The sequence below is a fragment of the Cucurbita pepo genome, chromosome LG01 (assembly GCF_002806865.2).
Source record: "Cucurbita pepo subsp. pepo cultivar mu-cu-16 chromosome LG01, ASM280686v2, whole genome shotgun sequence".
In the NCBI taxonomy this organism is placed as follows: domain Eukaryota; kingdom Viridiplantae; phylum Streptophyta; class Magnoliopsida; order Cucurbitales; family Cucurbitaceae; genus Cucurbita; species Cucurbita pepo.
This window is the reverse complement of record NC_036638.1, coordinates 4,651,506-4,670,923: the sequence shown is the minus strand read 5'-3', so window position 1 is coordinate 4,670,923 and position 19,418 is coordinate 4,651,506. Positions and strand designations below refer to the sequence as shown.

General features: G+C 33.2%; 3 protein-coding genes across 3 annotated transcripts; 1 reads left to right on the top strand and 2 right to left on the bottom strand.

Moving 5' to 3' along the window:
* Window positions 1–1,040: 1,040 nt before the first annotated feature.
* Window positions 1,041–4,609, top strand: LOC111802661 (endoglucanase 25-like). The gene is made up of 6 exons (XM_023687106.1): window positions 1,041–1,683; window positions 2,091–2,395; window positions 2,614–3,075; window positions 3,259–3,394; window positions 3,509–3,681; window positions 3,863–4,609. Exons 1-6 carry the CDS (start codon window positions 1,305–1,307, stop codon window positions 4,262–4,264), a joined length of 1,857 nt encoding a protein of 618 aa, XP_023542874.1. The 5' UTR covers window positions 1,041–1,304; the 3' UTR covers window positions 4,265–4,609.
* Window positions 4,610–4,784: 175 nt separating this feature from the next.
* On the bottom strand, window positions 4,785–9,166 carry LOC111802669. The gene is made up of 6 exons (XM_023687118.1): window positions 8,768–9,166; window positions 7,489–7,767; window positions 6,924–7,160; window positions 6,465–6,682; window positions 6,027–6,254; window positions 4,785–5,297 (listed from the first exon to the last, which is right to left on the bottom strand). The coding sequence occupies exons 2-6, from the start codon at window positions 7,738–7,740 to the stop codon at window positions 5,162–5,164; spliced, it is 1,071 nt and encodes a 356-aa protein (XP_023542886.1). The 5' UTR covers window positions 7,741–7,767; window positions 8,768–9,166; the 3' UTR covers window positions 4,785–5,161.
* An 8,716-nt stretch (window positions 9,167–17,882) lies between these two features.
* LOC111807044 (very-long-chain (3R)-3-hydroxyacyl-CoA dehydratase PASTICCINO 2A) lies at window positions 17,883–18,750 on the bottom strand. Its single transcript, XM_023692619.1, has 4 exons — window positions 18,646–18,750; window positions 18,473–18,554; window positions 18,220–18,316; window positions 17,883–18,131 (listed from the first exon to the last, which is right to left on the bottom strand). The coding sequence occupies exons 1-4, from the start codon at window positions 18,690–18,692 to the stop codon at window positions 18,061–18,063; spliced, it is 297 nt and encodes a 98-aa protein (XP_023548387.1). The 5' UTR covers window positions 18,693–18,750; the 3' UTR covers window positions 17,883–18,060.
* Window positions 18,751–19,418: the final 668 nt, after the last annotated feature.

Here is a 19,418-nt window from a genome sequence, read left to right as displayed (position 1 = left end):
AAAAAAAAAAAAAAAAGGTAAGAACTATCCAGTAAATTTTGAATAACTAGCTCAATTGACTAATATATTATAATTTTAACTAAATGATCCAATTTTTAACTTTACATGTTGAATAAAAAAAATGAAAAATTGAAAAACTAAATAAAAATAAACAGGGAATATATTTAGTTAAAAGTAGTATTGACCCAACCACCCAACTTTGAGTGAAAGTTTCAGTTTCTAAGGGGGAGATAGAGACAGGGAAATATTATTTATATTTATTTATTTATTCTTTAAAAAGAAAAGATAATAATTTTACATGAAATTAAATAATTAGCGTTAAAATTAAAAAAAACAAATGAAAGAAATAATAATAAGAAATGGTAGACAGGTTGTCGGCGTTCAGTCCCAATCTGTGTGTCTACCGAATAAAAATGGTGGAAATTATATTTCCCTATAAATAATTTGGTCACCAATTAATTCATTCCAACCTCCCCATCACATCTATTGTTTTTCTATTTCTTTTTTTTTTTTTAATACTAATCATCAGCCTAAATTACTATTTTACCCTCATAATTTCAATTCCTTGCAAAAGCCTCCCAACTTTTTTACATCTACAATTTCTTTTGCTCTTCTTTTTATTTGTCTGTGAAAGTTAAATTTTTTTAATTTAGTATTTAGTATTAGTTTAGGTTAAAATTTAGTGTTACAAATCATTTTCAAATTTTAAATTATAAGAGAATTTAAATGATGTTAAAATAAGAGGCTCATAAATAAGTCGAATGTATCTATCTAATTAATAAAAAGACTAAATTTACCCTAATAATTTAACAAAATTAGGAAAGCAAGAATTGTTTAAGCATTGATATTATTATAGGGATAAGGGGTAAAATGGTAAATTCAGAGATTATTATTATAGTTTACTACTAATTTTACGATAATTTGACTGATTTTGAGCACCGTCCTTCGCTTTCCCAAAATTTAATTTAATTTAATTGATTGATTAATTAAAAGAAAAAAGAAAAAAGCCCAAAAAAGTGTTTTGAGCAAGCAGAACACAGACAGCCATTGCTCTGCTTTCCTTTCTTCTTCATATATACATAACTCCTTCTGTGCTTTCACTGCCTTTAATTCGCTACTCTCTCTCTCTCTCTCTCTCCTCTATTTCTCTCTCTACATTTTTCCATTGCCCATTTTTTCAGTTCGATTCCGTAGATCTGGGGCTTTCCTCCGTTTGTCGGTGCCGAATTTCATCTCTCACTCTTTGATTTCATTCTTTCATTTGAGTTGCTTCCGATTCAGAGAGGTAGGAGGAGAGATCGAAGATGAGTATGTACGGGCGAGATCCGTGGGGGGGTCCGCTTGAGATTAACACGGCGGATTCGGCTACCGACGACGATCGCAGCCGGAATTTGCAGGATTTGGACAGGGCCGCTCTGTCTCGGCCTCTCGATGAGACTCAACAGAGCTGGCTGCTTGGACCTGGCGAACAGAAGAAGAAGAAGTATGTGGATCTCGGCTGCATTATTGTCAGTCGGAAGATCTTTGTGTGGACTGTTGGAACCCTACTTGTATCTGGGTTTCTCGCTGGTCTTATTACCCTAATCGTCAAAACGGTGCCGCGCCACCACCACCCCCACCCGCCGCCGGATAATTACACTCTTGCCCTCCATAAGGCCCTCATGTTCTTCAACGCTCAGCGATGTATGTCCATCTTGCATCTCTTACTACTGCTGCCCTTGATTTTGATCATCGTGGTTTTAGATTGTTTTGCTTTCTGTCTGTTGAAAATTTGGGATGCGTAGTTAAGGAAATTAGTTGATGATGAAAACGTTTGTTGGTTATCTCAAGATCTATATGTGAATTGATGATTGCCTCGGTGAATAAATCATCCTGTCAATTTCGAAATTTATTACTGGCTAACCCCCGTACATTACAGAACTTGAAATTTGACCCTGTTACTAATTAAGTTCTGATGAAACGGGGGACTGGATTTGTATTTGTAGAGTTGGGCAGTAAAGATTTAGCTTTATGTTAGTTGTCGTTTGATAATCAAGAGAGCACATGATATGGTATTGTGTTATTTACTTCATTTTCGTTCATGAATGTAGCTGGTAAGCTCCCGAAGCACAATAATGTGTCCTGGAGGGGTAATTCCTGCACGCAAGATGGCGATGATTCATCTCTCTTTAAAGATCTGTCTGGTGGCTATTATGACGCTGGAGATGCAATTAAGTTCAATTTTCCTGCCTCTTTTGCCATGACCATGTTAAGCTGGAGTGTCATTGAATACAGTGCCAAATATGAAGCTGCTGGAGAGCTCAACCATGTCAAGGATATTATTAAGTGGGGAAGTGATTATTTCCTCAAGACTTTTAACCATACTGCTGATTCTATCAGTACCATCGCCATGCAGGTATGAAAAACTCTCACTCATGTTTAATGCTTATTTTCAATGTCGTAGATGACTTGAAGTGAATTATGAATGAATTATGAATTTGAAACGTAGTGTGTATGAATAATCTGTATCTTCATTTGCATGAGTCTGGTTTTTGTTTAGTTGTGCCCCTATAATTTTATTCTGAGTCTTTTGTTCAGCGATGATAAACAAAAATTCTATCCATCATATGACAGGTTGGAGTAGGGGATACCTCTGGAGGAAATACAAGTCCAAACGATCATTATTGCTGGATGCGCCCAGAGGACATTGATTATGTGCGGCCTGTAATTACGTGCAGTAGTTGCTCAGATCTTGCTGCCGAAATGGCTGCTGCTTTAGCTTCAGCATCGATTGTTTTCAAAGACAACAAGGCATACTCACAGAAGCTTGTCCATGGTGCCAGAACACTCTTCAAGTTTGCCAGGGATCAGAGAGGCAGATACAGTGGAGGTAATTCAGAAGCTTCAATCTTCTACAATTCAACTAGTTATTGGGATGAGTTTGTATGGGGTGGAGCTTGGTTGTATTATGCTACTGGGAATTCCAGTTATCTTCAACTTTCTACCACTCCTGGCATTGCCAAACATGCGGGTGCGTTCTGGGGTGGACCTGACTATGGAGTTTTGAGCTGGGACAACAAGCTTGCAGGCGCCCAGGTTCATTTACGAATTCTCATTGTCCCTGTTTTGTAATTTTTATTCTTAAAATAATGTGGCATTTCTCTTAGACTTGTGATGAATTATAATACGTTCTTGTCCCAATATTGAAGGGTACTCGTTGGTTTCTTGCTATGCATTATGGGTGTACTTTGCTGAAATTCCTTGTACCATTTCTTGTAGGTTCTTCTCAGTCGTTTGCGATTGTTCTTGAGCCCTGGATATCCATATGAGGAAATCTTGAGGACATTCCACAACCAAACTAGCATAGTTATGTGTTCCTACCTACCATTTTTCACAAAGTTTAATCGAACTAGAGGTACACCACTCGTTGGAAATTGAACTCTTTTAACCTTACAGTTACTCATCATCATTAGTTATAATTTACGAATATAGTTTACATTTTTGCTATCTTGTTGGGGTGATCTTATAGGAGGCCTAATTCAGCTAAACCATGGAAGGCCACAGCCTCTTCAGTACGTCGTCAATGCAGCCTTTTTAGCTACCCTGTACAGTGATTACTTGGAAGCGGCAGATACACCTGGATGGTACTGTGGGCCCAATTTCTATTCAACTGATGTTTTGCGCGATTTTGCGAAGACCCAGGTATTTCATCCTTCTTTAGTATTTCATCCTTCTTTACACATTATGTTGAACTGCTTACTGAACATATAAGATTAATTGAACCGAATTGACATGAGTATGGATTGGGTTAGTTCATCAGTTTAGTTCAGTTTCTTACCCTCAATACACACTCAATTCAACACTATTCTTGTGTGTTCTGCAGATTGATTATATCCTTGGCAAAAACCCGCGCAAGATGAGCTACATCGTTGGTTTTGGCAATCATTATCCGAAACATGTGCATCATAGAGGTGCATCAATCCCAAAGAACAAGATCAAATATAACTGCAAAGGAGGATGGAAATGGAGGGATACAAAAAAGCCTAACCCAAATACAGTTGTTGGTGCCATGGTTGCTGGTCCTGACAAGCACGATGGGTTTCACGATGTTCGCACCAACTATAACTACACTGAGCCAACTCTAGCTGGAAATGCAGGCTTGGTTGCAGCACTCGTTGCCCTTTCGGGTGAAAAAACATCTGGAATTGACAAGAACACCATCTTCTCTGCAGTGCCTCCAATGTTCCCAACTCCACCACCCCCTCCAGCACCTTGGAAACCTTGATCATATTACTCATTTTTCTGGAAGCATGTCACTTAAGGTTGCAGGAAACGCTGTTGGTTGTGGTCGGATTCTGAAATTTCTGTCGAGGTGAAACTGAAGAATTTAGGGAAAGAATGTAAAACAACAATATTGCTTGGCAGCGAAACCACAAGTCAAATGATTGAGATAACTATAAGGATTTTGCCTTTAGGGAGAGGGGGTGTTTTTTATGCCTGTTTTAATCCATTATTCTGCAACTCTCGATTTGGAGTTTGTGATATAGGTAGTACATAATGTATTCTTTAAACACACACAGTTGTAGAGGTGAAAAGGTTTGACAATAAGTTGCTATGTTTTCTTTTCCAAGTCTTTTCTTCTCTTTATATATAATTCGTTCCTTCTTTGATCTAATATCTGGACTTCCTACACTAGATTCAGTGTTCTCGCATGCTTGTGGCTGTGGAGGAGGCCAGAGGAAACTAGTACTACTCCCATTCTTAGGCGGCGCATAGTAGGCAATCTTAAAAAGGGGGAAAGAACATTCGAAAACAACTCCTCCCTGGTAGATGGCAAGGGAAAGTGCAGTTTGATTGATAGCAATTGAACTACATTATAGGTCAGGGCAATCAGTATGACGATTACTTACACCCTCTTATAGTACATTTCTATGCACCTTGCATCTGTATACAGTAAGAGTAGACGTGCTAAGGTGAGGAGAAGCCAAGTCACTTGCTCCAACTCTATATATACAGACTACAAATTAACTATATGGCATCAATATATGAAGGAAGATGTCTAGAGCTTGGTGCCAAAGGCATCTATAATATACCTCTAGACAAGCATACCCACATCATTCTCCAAGTTAGTTGAATTCCTCGTTGATTGATGCTTTCAATCAGATCAACCTCTACGTCTTCTTCACCCTCTAAACTGATCTCTTTGGTTAGGAGGCCTTTCCACCTTATCAAGTATTCCAGCAACTCTTATTTTGTGGGTAATCTGGGCTACCACTTCTTCAACTGCTCTATCTTCCTTCATAACATTGATAGGAGATCTGCACATCCATCTTCTAAGTCAGGATGGTAAGGCTTCATATTACAAATATAGTTCTATATTGGCTAAAATCATTTAGTTCTATATTGTTTCTAGTCTTATGCGAACCCTGTACAGTTTACTTTTATTTAACCTATTTCAGCAATGGTGCTTCTAATTCTCAATGCGAGTACTTAAAGTTCTCGACGTTAGTACTCTAAGGTCTAATGGCAACCCCCTGCTCATACTTAAGATCTTGAAAAAAAAAAAAAAAAAAAAAAAAAAAAAAAAAAAAAAAAAANGAAGAAACTCCCACCTCCTGAAATTTGATCTCAGTGCTGACAATACAAAAATCATCTACTGAATACACAGTTTCAAAGCCAGCAAACAGCAATTAAACTACTTTAGAAATCATCACAAAATTCTTTGTTCTCTTTTTCGTTTCAAATCAGCCAGACTTACACAAACCCATTTCCTTTACATGAACCCTTTTCTCCCGCATGCTAAAGACCGGTTGGGGATGGAAGGATGAAAGGAACAGGGAAAACAATTTGTAGGATAAATATATTTTAAGCCTAGGAAACTTTATAAAGCAAGCCGGAAAACCTTTATAGAACAACTTAATTCAATGGAAGAACTGTTCAGAATCCTTTGGGTTAATTGTTAATTGTGCAGGAACTAATCTATATCTAATCCAAGTGAGTTCACCAGTATGGCAATCTAGATGGTAGGTAAACCAAACTACTTGTACCTTCCGTGGGAAAGACTCTCGACCTCAAAATTGCCAGGGAGGGAGGTTGAATACTTTCCATCATCTTCTGCCCTTTGAAGGTTGTTCAGCGTCCTTTTTGCATAAACAGTGAAAATAACCGTAGTGATGATCGCAATGATGAAGGAGATGACATTATACACAATCTCAACAGTCGTCAGGTGATGCTTTCCATATTGAACGTCTGCTAGTGTCCTCATTAACCGACCACTGCACAAAAGTAGAGCCGAGATATTTAGCGTATGTAAATGAATGCATAGAAGTCAAGGGAAATATCTCAATATACAAAACAAGGTTGTATTCATTTGCCAGAATGCACACAAGCATATGACAGGCCTAAGAAAATTAACTTAAGCATATTAACTTTCCTCCTCCCATTCTTTGGTAAGTTAAAACTATATAAGGGACTAAGAAGGAAACCTGTAGATGTAAATGAAAGCCTCTGGTATCATTCCTGCAATTGACCCACACAAATAGGGCCAAAACCTCATGCTTGTTACCACAATTGCATAATTGAAAATAGTGTACGGAAATGGTGAAACCCTAAAGAGTGCGACAACTCGGAATTGACGAAACCAACTCCCCTCCCCAGCAAGCCTAAGCATTTCTGCTTTTTGCGGCCACCTCATCAACCATCCCTGAGAATCATGAATAAACAAATATCAGGGAACCAAATGAAAGACAATATAGTATGGGATGGGATTACAAATTCTATTCAATTCTGTTTCTCAGATTATTGAAGTTACTAATTGTTTACATATGTGTTAATTATTGGTTAACTAGTTAACCACCGTTTGTAATACTGTTCGGCTGGCTTTAGAAATACCGAGCCTTCTTTCAATAAGAATATACTGGGAAATATATCAAGGTCTTACTTACATGAATGCGCTCCCGGAAAAATAATCCAATTAAATATGGCAGGACCATCCCAATTGTTGTTCCAACCATTATTATAATGAACCCAAATCCATAGCCAAAAATCATCCCAGCCAACCACATTGAAGGGCCAGAAGGAATAAAAAATACTGGAAATAATGCCAGAGAAGCCACTAGCGTTAGTGCAAGCATGGGTCGACCAAAGGCAGTAGCTTCCCACTTCATAATTGGAAGGATGACCTGAAATAAGCCAGGGGATTAAGATTAGCTCTACAAACTTAGATTATGTAAGATCTTTTTTTAATCTTGTACAGCTAATGCAATCATTTACTAATTACTTTCTTCTTCCAGCACAAATGCCCGTATTACAAACTGAGATCAAGAAGTTGCGGATATGATTAACCCATCTTTAAACTTATCACTACACCAAACTTAGTTGCATAAGCTGGTCAAGTATATCATACATTAATACTTGTAAAAATAAATAAGAAGCATAGCTTAAATTTTCTGCCGTTCAGCTCAAAGGTAGGTAAAGAGAAGAAATGGCGATGTAGTTAACAGGAATTACCTTCTCAAAAAGAAATGGCACTCCCCACTTGAAGAAAGCAAGAAGAAATACTATAATAATAATGCACCATAGGGAGACTTTGATCCACCACTTGAAGGATGATTCGCTTTTCGATTTATCATGAAGCTGTAGAATCTCTGATTCCAAAGGACTTGGTTCACTAGCTATGACTAGCCTTACATATTCATTATTCTCACTTGCTTCAAGCCTCCTATTTTCCTCTTTACCCACCTCTTCAGTTGGTTTGAGCATGTTGATGGGCAGCCGGTTAGCTATTATCTGAAAAGGCAGCATAACCAGAAACTTATAAAACCATAATTCAACAGGATACGTTAACTAGAATTGACATGTTAAGTGCTAACCATCACCAACAATCTTTTATGTGATATTTCATCCTACTCTCTAATCAGCCGAACAAACAGCAGCCATTACTATCATAAAAGCGCTTTAACTAATGATTCTGATGTAGGACAAGATGATAGAAAATTAGTATAGTTTAACTATTATTAGTTTAGCCGAAATTTTAGTTTAATTAGAACTTAATTTGCATCATAGATTTATTTCGTTATTGGTTTATGATGCTATACATAGCTACTTGTGAGGATTCTTGTGAAGATTATAAGGAAGCCTTTTGGAATATCATTTTCAAATAGAACACTGTGTACTTCGTGAGTCTTCTCCCTCTTGGGATGAATTTTCCTTCTTTAGTCAGCTCAAATCCACAGGACCAGATTGATAAAAAACTATTCACAATAATATGGTAAACGAACATGATAGTGGTCACTAAAATAATATATACTGAACAGGAAGAATCAAGTTCCCAAGCATGCATGTTACTGAATAAATCAGCGTCCTTCTATACTGGAGCAAGGAATCGAACGCAAGCAGCACACAGAAGAAGAGGTGCAAGAGAGCAAGGTGCTTTGACTATTTACCGCCCTAAACCTAAAAAAACAGCATGACTAGCGAGACTGGTGGAAAACAAACATAGTCATAGAACTACACAAGAAACGATCGACTACCATCCAAGAAATTCTCAACAGCAGAGTAATTACGATTCTCGAGACGAGCAAAGGCGCAACAGGATTGTAAAACAAACGGAAAATCCAAAATTAAGACTAGAGCATCATCAATCACACAACAAAACAACAGAAGAAGAAAAGAGCAAAAGGGAATCGCAAAGAGAAGACGGAAAACTAGGGTTCCCAGATATGATGGAGGCAAACACAAGAGAAATCTCGGAAAACAAAGAAATTCAAAGATGTTGAGTAACACCTACCAGTCTGAGTCGTGTTAGAAGAGCGGAAGCAGGAGTGAAGAGACGAAAGAGACGATCAGGCAGCAGGGTCTGTCGGACCTCGAAAAATGGCCCCGACCCACCGGCACCGGCAGGAGAAAAGCAGGAGAAAGGACACGAACCCAATTACTTTGCTTACAAGAATGTGTTTCTTTAAAAAAAAGAAGGGAAAGAAAAGGAGTTCAAAGTTCAAAATTCAAAGTAAAGACCAGGTTTGTTTATATCCAAAATTGGAAGAAGGGCTAAGAGCATCAATGGATTCTTCTCTCTGTCGCGGTGGAACACCTCTCAGCGCTCAATGCTCAATGCTCAATGCTCAATGCTCAATGCTCAATGCTCAATGCTCAATGCATAAAAAAAACAATGATTTTTCAACCTCAACGTTCCTTTCTCCAGATTTTAGTGGCTTCTCTTTATTTTCTTTCCGTAAGCATCAAAATTAGTTTTTATTATTATTTTTTATTATTTTGTAGGTCACAAAAATTAAAATTAGTGGTTTCCCAGCTACTTGGACTGTTCTGAAAATTTAATTTCCGTTTTTATAAGAAAAATAAATTTTAATTTAATATCGATGGGGAGAATTAAACTATTTATTAATTATTATATTATCCACGCCATACCTAATTAAAAAATAAATCTTAAAAGTATCAAATAAGTCACAAAATTTTTAATTATGTTTTAATATATCTTTTAACATATTCANTTAAATTTTAAAAGTATCCAATAAGTCTCAAAATTTTTAATTATGTTTTAATATATCTTTTAACATATTCAATGTTTTACTAAAAATAATAAATTTATTAGACATTTATTAAAATTTATTTTAATTTAAGGACAGACTAAATTTATCATTTAACCTAAAATTAATAAAATTGTTAAGATTTATTTTATTATAGCCTCTTTTGTAAATAGTCTTTATTGTGGGTGATTATTTAAATTACTTATGGAAGCTGTCTTTATTTCAAAATTAAAAATAATTCTTTAAAATATTTGGTAGAAATATAATATAAAATATGAAATAAAATAATTTTGTGTGGTAGTATTTAGTTGGTGAGAAAAGTGAGGTGGTCATGAAGATAATAAAATCCAAATTATTGATGGTTGGTGGTAAACTCAAAATTGTGGATACCAAAACACCTGCTTTATTGTGGCCTTTATTTTTTTATTTCAATTTTTCCTTTCTTTTTTGTTTTTTTTTTTTTTTTTTTTTTTTAATTTTACAACGACACTCGAAACCTCTATATCTAAATAATTATCATTTTATTATAAGTTTAAAGTTGCACTCTTACGATAAAAGACAAGTTTTGTTTATGTATATAATTATTGCATACAATTCTATCCTTCACGAGGTGTTTGCTATTAAAGTTTAAGTCAAAAATTATTATTTTTTATTATCTATCTAAATTATATGTTGAAGGTTATATTAGTTATTTGTATTGTTAGGTAAATAAATGTGGATTTTTTGGTAAAGAGGAAACTGGATATTCTCAATAACATGAGGGACGTGTTTTGAGGTTAGGGCTTTAGAAGATGTTTGACAAGACTCGTTTTGTACACGAGTTGTTTCCTCTTTATCTAAAAAACCTGCACTTGATTTTCTTTACTAGTCAATACAACATAACTCGAATTTTATTGCTGTGAGATTTCATATCGGTTGGAGAGGGAAACGAAACATTTATTGAAAGAATGTGGAAACCTTTTCCTAACAGACAAAAACTATGAATGTGACAACGATATATAAGGGTCAAAGCGCACAATATCTACTCACGGTGGCCTTGAACTATTACAATTACCGTCAATATAAAATGTATAAAATTGTCGTTAATAATAAAAACAACTATAATGAAGCTCTTAAAATGATGGGGACCAAACTTTGAATAAAGCAAAAACTTATAGACTAAGAACCTAACTTTAAGCAAAGATGTGAAAATAAACCGAACTTATAAATCCACGGCTTTTTTTAGTTACATGTTAAATGAGATTAAGCGTATTTATGAAGAAAATTGTTTCTTTTTTTCTTTTCAATTTGAACTCATTTTAGGTAGATTTGTTTTCGTTTAAAACTTTGATCTAACTTATATTTTAATTGATATCATTACCCTATTTCCTTTTGCAAACAAAAAATTAAACAATCCTTATAAGGCAAACAAGTAATTATTGAGCTTCCGTCACATCTCAAGTTAGTGGTCTCAAAAGTTGATATATTTACCATCAGTTTCTAAAATTAATAGGAAGTTGTTATCGAGATGATTTATATATATAAATATATATTTTTTTCATGAATTAAAAAATGTATGTTCTTTTAAAATTTGTAATATTACAGGTACAAGATTTTAGAGTGAAGAGTGCAAGTGTCATTATTTCAAAATGAAATCTAGATAAACATTTTGGTTACATTTATGTTAACTATTCTATCGATTTCTACTTCAATAATTTAGGAATGTTTATTAAATTTCATAATATTGCAACTTTTTTTAATTAAAAAAAATTATTTTTAAAACAAACGAGGACTACAAGTTGATTATGACGTATGTGGTTGCAAATTCTCGTATGCATGCCTAACACGTCCTAAGAGGTGTCGAGCTATAAATTGGAACAATTTGCAAAAACAAGAATCCATATACTAGTCTTGTGCACTATGTCCAACACACTTTTTAACGCCTAAGTTCATGACGGTGCGCATAGGTTAAATTACATACCTTTTATGGACAATGAATTAAATTCTTATTATATTGGGATAGAAGGTTATACCATCTTTAAAGTAACCTTATTTATTTATTTATTTTAATTTGACTTTGAACCCTTCAAAAATACATATATAGTTCTAGTCAATTTTCAATTAAAAACAGCTCAACCCAATGCTTCACCATCACACATCACTGCAACCAAATGTATTAATAAAATAATAAATTGCTCTCCATGTCTACCATTTTAAAATTAGTTATCTATCCATATAATATAAAATAAATATTTAAAGGAGAGGAATGTATAAATCCTTTTTTACATGATAAAAAAACACAAAATTAGAATGATTACATTTTCTTGTTGTAATGTTTGATAACTTCATTGGCTGAGATTCAAACCTCTTTAAACATCCACGAGAACTCGAGCAATTTTATTGGAGATGTTACCAAAATCTGGTACATCAAAACCGTGCGTACATTCTTCAGTTAAAAAAAAAAAAAAAAAAGTTTGAACAGCGAAAAATTAAGAGAAAATAAACCTATAATTCTTAAAATATTCCATCTCTTCTGTCTGATCAACTACCTCCGGAAGATAGAATTATGACATGTACAAATCGTGGCTTTCTTCAATTGGGCTTTTCATATTCTTAATGGGCTTCAACTTTTCATATTCTTAATGGGCTTTGCTTTTCATATTCTTAGTGGGCTCTTTTGTTTGTATGAAAAATGAGTACATGCCGTCTGAAAATTGGTGAGCCACTTGCTCCATTGATGGCAGCCCATTGATGGCGGTAGGTGAGCCACTAATTGCTCTATTGATGGCCATCTGACAATTTTGTACAACCACTTCTTCATTGTTGATGGCCGCGGCCGCCTGACGCTCAGTTGATGGAGAACAAGCATGTGGACAATCTTCCTATTCCGTTCATCTGATCCACGCCCCCTCTCTAGTCTGGAGAGCTACAGGCCTCGATTCGGATAATCTTACTATTTCGGCCATCTGATCAGCTTCCAACCTCCGACTTTTGCCAAAACTCAGGAAATGAGAAGGAAGATCTGGAGAATCTTCCTATTTCGGTTATGTGTGATACACGTCCCACTCTCTCAGAATAGGCAGTCGATGTCTCAACTCTTTTTTGTACAAATAATCCCTCCGTCTCTCACTTCCGTCCTCATCTCCTCTAATGATTTACTCCGAGACAAACTTTCGGTCGTGTTTGCGCTAGTAAGGATTTTTTATTTTTTTTATTTTTTTTGTTACCCTGTAAATATGTGTTCATTGTTTTGGATATATATTACCTAAATTAGTGTTTATTGTTCTATATAATTATATATTATCTAAGTACATTTGTAAAATGATTTTGATCTAAAAGATCATTATTTACATGTTTATTTACCTGTTTGAAAATGATTTTGATCTAAAAAATCATTATTTACATGTTTGAGTACATCGGTGAAGAGTGTTACTTTCTACTTGTTTTCAAGTTTTATAATACTACCTGTCTACGGAAATGGTCGACCCACTTTCCTTTCAACAAGAAGATATATGCAAGACTAATGATTTCGTCCACTTCTATTACAATCTATTCCAATAAATTTCACAATCTGACTAACTTTTTATTCTTTTACTTTATATAATGATGTATTCTTAAATTTAAAATAATAGATTTAAATTATAAATGAGTCCCTAGTTAAAAAGTATAAACTTCTTTTTTATAAATTGATATATTCTTATCAAAATCAAATAGCGGAAATTATGTAAATTAAATACTGATTTGGAATAAATTATTTTTTATTAAATTTTCTTTTATATTATAAACTTTTAAAATAAGAATATATATAAAATATTTTTTCTAAAATTTTCAAAATATTTTACCTCAGTCCATAACACATAACAAAATAAGAATATTGAGCCTTATAACAAAATAAGAATACCAGTTAGAGACTTAAATGCAAGGCGACCTTAAATGCACGCGACAACAAAATAAGAATACTTGTAACAAAATAAGAATACCAAGTTGAGTAGGGCGAGAACAAAATAAGAATATTATGTGTTTTTTTTATATAATTTTTTTTTTTTGTTTTTCTCCGATGAACTTTGATTATTGTTATATATTGACCATATTATTATGAACAAAATTTTCTTTTTCGATATTATTTGAGTCATGTTAAATTATATTAGGTTCATATCCCTTGTTAATATATTATTTTTTTACTATTTAACCATTTTTTTTTATCAGATCAAATTCTGTCTAATTCATTATGGATGAGTTTCAGGTCAGAACATACCTATAATAAAATCAAATTAGTGAATTTATCCTTTTAAAATAAATTACTTGGAATTAATTTAAATTGAATTGAAAATATATGAAGGTTGATTAAAGGTTTAATTTTAAAAAATTCTGAACTAATTAAATACAAGAGTAAAGGTAAATTTTAAAATTAATGAGATATTATGTAAATATAATTTTAGAATTATTTACTAATTTTAATTTTTCTTTAAAATTGCAGGATGAATATTTTGATTGGCGTCAACATAACATTCTTACCTCGATTCGAAATCAAAAGAGATGTAGTATGTAGTGTGTACTACTTATTCTTTTATTATACATGTCTTTTCATATTTATATATTAAGATTTATTTTACATTTTAAAAAGTGAAATTATGTTTGAATTAGACTGTTGTTGGGCCATAGCTGCTGCTCGAGCTATTGAATCAATATATAACCTCGTTTATAAGGGTAAATACAAAAATATACTTCAAGCTGCACCTCAACATCTTGTAGATTGCGTTATTCCTAATCCAAGAAATATAGCTCCAGAAGAATGTTATTCCTTATCAGTAAATACTTTTATTATACATGTCTTTTCATATTTATATATTAAGATTTATTTTACATTTTAAAAAGTGAAATTATGTTTGAATTAGACTGTTGTTGGGCCATAGCTGCTGCTCGAGCTATTGAATCAATATATAACCTCGTTTATAAGGGTAAATACAAAAATATACTTCAAGCTGCACCTCAACATCTTGTAGATTGTGTTATTCCTAATCCAAGAAATATAGCTCCAGAAGAATGTTATTCCTTATCAGTAAATACTTTTATTATACATGTCTTTTCATATTTATATATTAAGATTTATTTTACATTTTAAAAAGTGAAATTATGTTTGAATTAGACTGTTGTTGGGCCATAGCTGCTGCTCGAGCTATTGAATCAATATATAACCTCGTTTATAAGGGTAAATACAAAAATATACTTCAAGCTGCACCTCAACATCTTGTAGATTGTGTTATTCCTAATCCAAGAAATATAGCTCCAGAAGAATGTTATTCCTTATCAGTAAATACTTTTATTATACATGTCTTTTCATATTTATATATTAAGATTTATTTTACATTTTAAAAAGTGAAATTATGTTTGAATTAGACTGTTGTTGGGCCATAGCTGCTGCTCGAGCTATTGAATCAATATATAACCTCGTTTATAAGGGTAAATACAAAAATATACTTCAAGCTGCACCTCAACATCTTGTAGATTGTGTTATTCCTAATCCAAGAAATATAGCTCCAGAAGAATGTTATTCCTTATCAGTAAATACTTTTATTATACATGTCTTTTCATATTTATATATTAAGATTTATTTTACATTTTAAAAAGTGAAATTATGTTTGAATTAGACTGTTGTTGGGCCATAGCTGCTGCTCGAGCTATTGAATCAATATATAACCTCGTTTATAAGGGTAAATACAAAAATATACTTCAAGCTGCACCTCAACATCTTGTAGATTGTGTTATTCCTAATCCAAGAAATATAGCTCCAGAAGAATGTTATTCCTTATCAGTAAATACTTTTATTATACATGTCTTTTCATATTTATATATTAAGATTTATTTTACATTTTAAAAAGTGAAATTATGTTTGAATTAGACTGTTGTTGGGCCATAGCTGCTGCTCGAGCTATTGAATCAATATATAACCTCGTTTATAAGGGTAAATACAAAAATATACTTCAAGCTGCACCTCAACATCTTGTAGATTGTGTTATTCCTAATCCAAGAAATATAGCTCCAGAAGAATGTTATTCCTTATCAGTAAATACTTTTATTATACATGTCTTTTCATATTTATATATTAAGATTTATTTTACATTTTAAAAAGTGAAATTATGTTTGAATTAGACTGTTGTTGGGCCATAGCTGCTGCTCGAGCTATTGAATCAATATATAACCTCGTTTATAAGGGTAAATACAAAAATATACTTCAAGCTGCACCTCAACATCTTGTAGATTGTGTTATTCCTAATCCAAGAAATATAGCTCCAGAAGAATGTTATTCCTTATCAGTAAATACTTTTATTATACATGTCTTTTCATATTTATATATTAAGATTTATTTTACATTTTAAAAAGTGAAATTATGTTTGAATTAGACTGTTGTTGGGCCATAGCTGCTGCTCGAGCTATTGAATCAATATATAACCTCGTTTATAAGGGTAAATACAAAAATATACTTCAAGCTGCACCTCAACATCTTGTAGATTGTGTTATTCCTAATCCAAGAAATATAGCTCCAGAAGAATGTTATTCCTTATCAGTAAATACTTTTATTATACATGTCTTTTCATATTTATATATTAAGATTTATTTTACATTTTAAAAAGTGAAATTATGTTTGAATTAGACTGTTGTTGGGCCATAGCTGCTGCTCGAGCTATTGAATCAATATATAACCTCGTTTATAAGGGTAAATACAAAAATATACTTCAAGCTGCACCTCAACATCTTGTAGATTGTGTTATTCCTAATCCAAGAAATATAGCTCCAGAAGAATGTTATTCCTTATCAGTAAATACTTTTATTATACATGTCTTTTCATATTTATATATTAAGATTTATTTTACATTTTAAAAAGTGAAATTATGTTTGAATTAGACTGTTGTTGGGCCATAGCTGCTGCTCGAGCTATTGAATCAATATATAACCTCGTTTATAAGGGTAAATACAAAAATATACTTCAAGCTGCACCTCAACATCTTGTAGATTGTGTTATTCCTAATCNCTTCAACTGCACGAAAATACTCCCTCTCTTCTTTCTTAGTGATAGTATGGTAACCGTCTTGATAAAATTCATCGTCCGAATCTATCTCTTCCTCCTCTTCCTCCGAGAGGTGGTTTGAAGAAGCCATCAGATCCAGTGCTCGAAGTACCTTTATCTAATATATCCAAATCAATTTTTTTAATTTAGTTTGTTAATAAAATTTGAATGGATCCAAAACCCATGAGTAACAACAACAGATATAGAGATTGGACATAAAGTGATTAAGTTTATAGGGTTAAAAATATATATACGGGGGAGAATCATCACACATCCAAGAGAAAAATACAGCAATAACAAAAATTACCAGAAATGGCCTGAGATAAAATAACACAACAATTACAAAAATTAGCAGAAACAGGAGAGGGCAAGAGATGATCCAACTCCATCCAACTGGCACAGCAAACATGATAAAAATAAAAATAAAGAAAAAAAAATAGAGTAAGAGACTTACGAAATTGACGGAGAGCAAACGCAGAGAAGAGGGGAAGATAATGGAGAAGGAAGATGGTGAGTTTTGAAGCCCTATAAATAGAGAAAGAGAAGTTACAAATGGTCGGAGAGAGCAAACGCAGAAAAGAGGCGAGAAGAAAGAAGATGATAGTTTTGAAGCCCTAAGGCAGAAAAATGATGAGTGTTGAAGCGCCGGTTTTCTTGGGCTAAAAAAACAGGCTTGGGCCGGAGTACCTTTAAAAGTTTGGGCGCTTGGGCCGGAGTAGCTTTAAAAGAAGACCAAGTGTAGTGAAATCTAGACAAACATTTTAGTTACTCATTTATAAATTTTTACTTTAGAAATGTTTATTAAAGATCATAGTATTGCAACTTTTTTTTTTATTTAAAAAAGATATATTTTTAAAACAAATTAGGGGACTACAAGTTTGATTATGAAATAAAATTACATACTTTTAATGGACAATAAAATAAAAATCTTATTATATTGGGTTAGAACCTTATATTTTGATTTGCCTTTCCACCCTTCAAAAACATATATACAGTTCTGGCATAAATTGCTCAAAGCTCCAACATTACACATCATTACAACCAAAATATATTAATAAAATAATAAATTGCTCTCAACCGTCAATATAAAATAATATAAGATGATTAAATAAAATGTGAAAACCATTCATAAATGAATATCAATAAGAAAGAGAAAACCATAAATAGAACAACACAATTAAATGAGTAATAAATGATTTAGCATTCAATAATTCAAAGAAATAATCACACAAAAGCAGAACAACAATTATCTAACTAATCTAAATATTATAATTAAATCAATCATATTAGCTTAATTGGAGTTAGATTAAGAGTTGATTAAGAGTTTCGGTAGACAAATGTATTAAGGGAGGAAACAAAATGTCCTTAACAAGACTAAGCCAATCAAAAATAAAAATTAAGGATCAAAAATGAAAATTAAGGATAAATATGCGGAAAGTACACTGAATTAAGACAAACTGAACCCGAGAATAACATTAACTTCATTTTTTCCTACTCTTTTTTGGATTTTGAGAGAGCTTTTGACCTCTGAACAAGCATGTAGCGGTACATGTGTGGACTTCCTGCAGGACACAGTTTCTGTATTACCAAAAGGAGCAAATACAAAAACATAAGCAAAAGAAAAGCAGCAAGAACTTGAACCACTCGAACCTGGCACGTAGATTGCAAGAATAAGCATCGCTCCATAGAGGTAATCGAAAGAAAAGTTCCATTTGTTTGGCATTCTAAAAGAATACTTCCCAGATTCCTGAAAGCAACTCATTACGATCATTCACTGCAATTTGAAATGACGACAAACTTCCTAATGGAACGACGTATACTTCGACGCAGCATGCCCAAGATCGGTTTGGGATTGAATTCGTAAGAGTGAATCATGTGTACAACATGACATTGGATTTCTTACCTTCATGTAAGGAAGAGCCAGATAGACTAAACCAACTTCACTAGTGATGCCTGTTACATACAGCAAGAGGAATGTGCTATACCTACATGATATGATTGAGAACAGTTTTAATATCACAGATGCAGAGAACACCGACCAATTGTACTCCACTCCACTACATAAGGAGCCAGTACCTTAGCCATAGGAGCAATGAAGGTGCAAAACCAAACGCCTCCTTCATGCCATAAAATGAATACCGGATAATCTGCAATCAAAGATTGGTAAGACGAAGAAACCAGACATAGAACTTATCCACAAGAGATTGCATATCAACATAAAGTCAGTAATTGTTTATACGTCTCCATGGTACATTTTGAAAACTGTATGCCTTGATAGATAGATTTTGGAACTTTTTTCCATAACTTAGGACTGGTTTGTAATGAATTTCTAAGTATCTAACTCTTTCTATAACTACTTCAAAAAGAACACTTTGAGGTAGATAAAATCACTTTTGCCGCATTTAAAATAACTCTGAAACATGTTTTTAATTACTCAAAATCAATTTGTACGGTATGAAAATTGTAAAATCAAACATTAAGTTGATTTGGAATGAATGATTAAAGCATGTTCTGGAGTAGGTTCGAACATGATGAAAGTAATCCTAACCATTTCAAAACTCCTCAAGCATGTTTGAGAGTAAGTTTGGAATGGCAAAATCACTAAGAAGTGATTTTTGACCATTTCAAAGTCACTCCTAAACATGCAAGAATTAAGTAACCAAATTTTCACAATTCTACGAATCATGTCAAACTCAGTCTAGATCTACTAATTTGAATGAGGAAGTGATGATCTAATAAATTATCATCTCACAGAATATACAATGGTCGGCAAACTTAACAATAAAAACTGAGTTAACAATGTACATAATTCCTAAAAATCAGAAGCCCATCACAAAGCATCAACCATT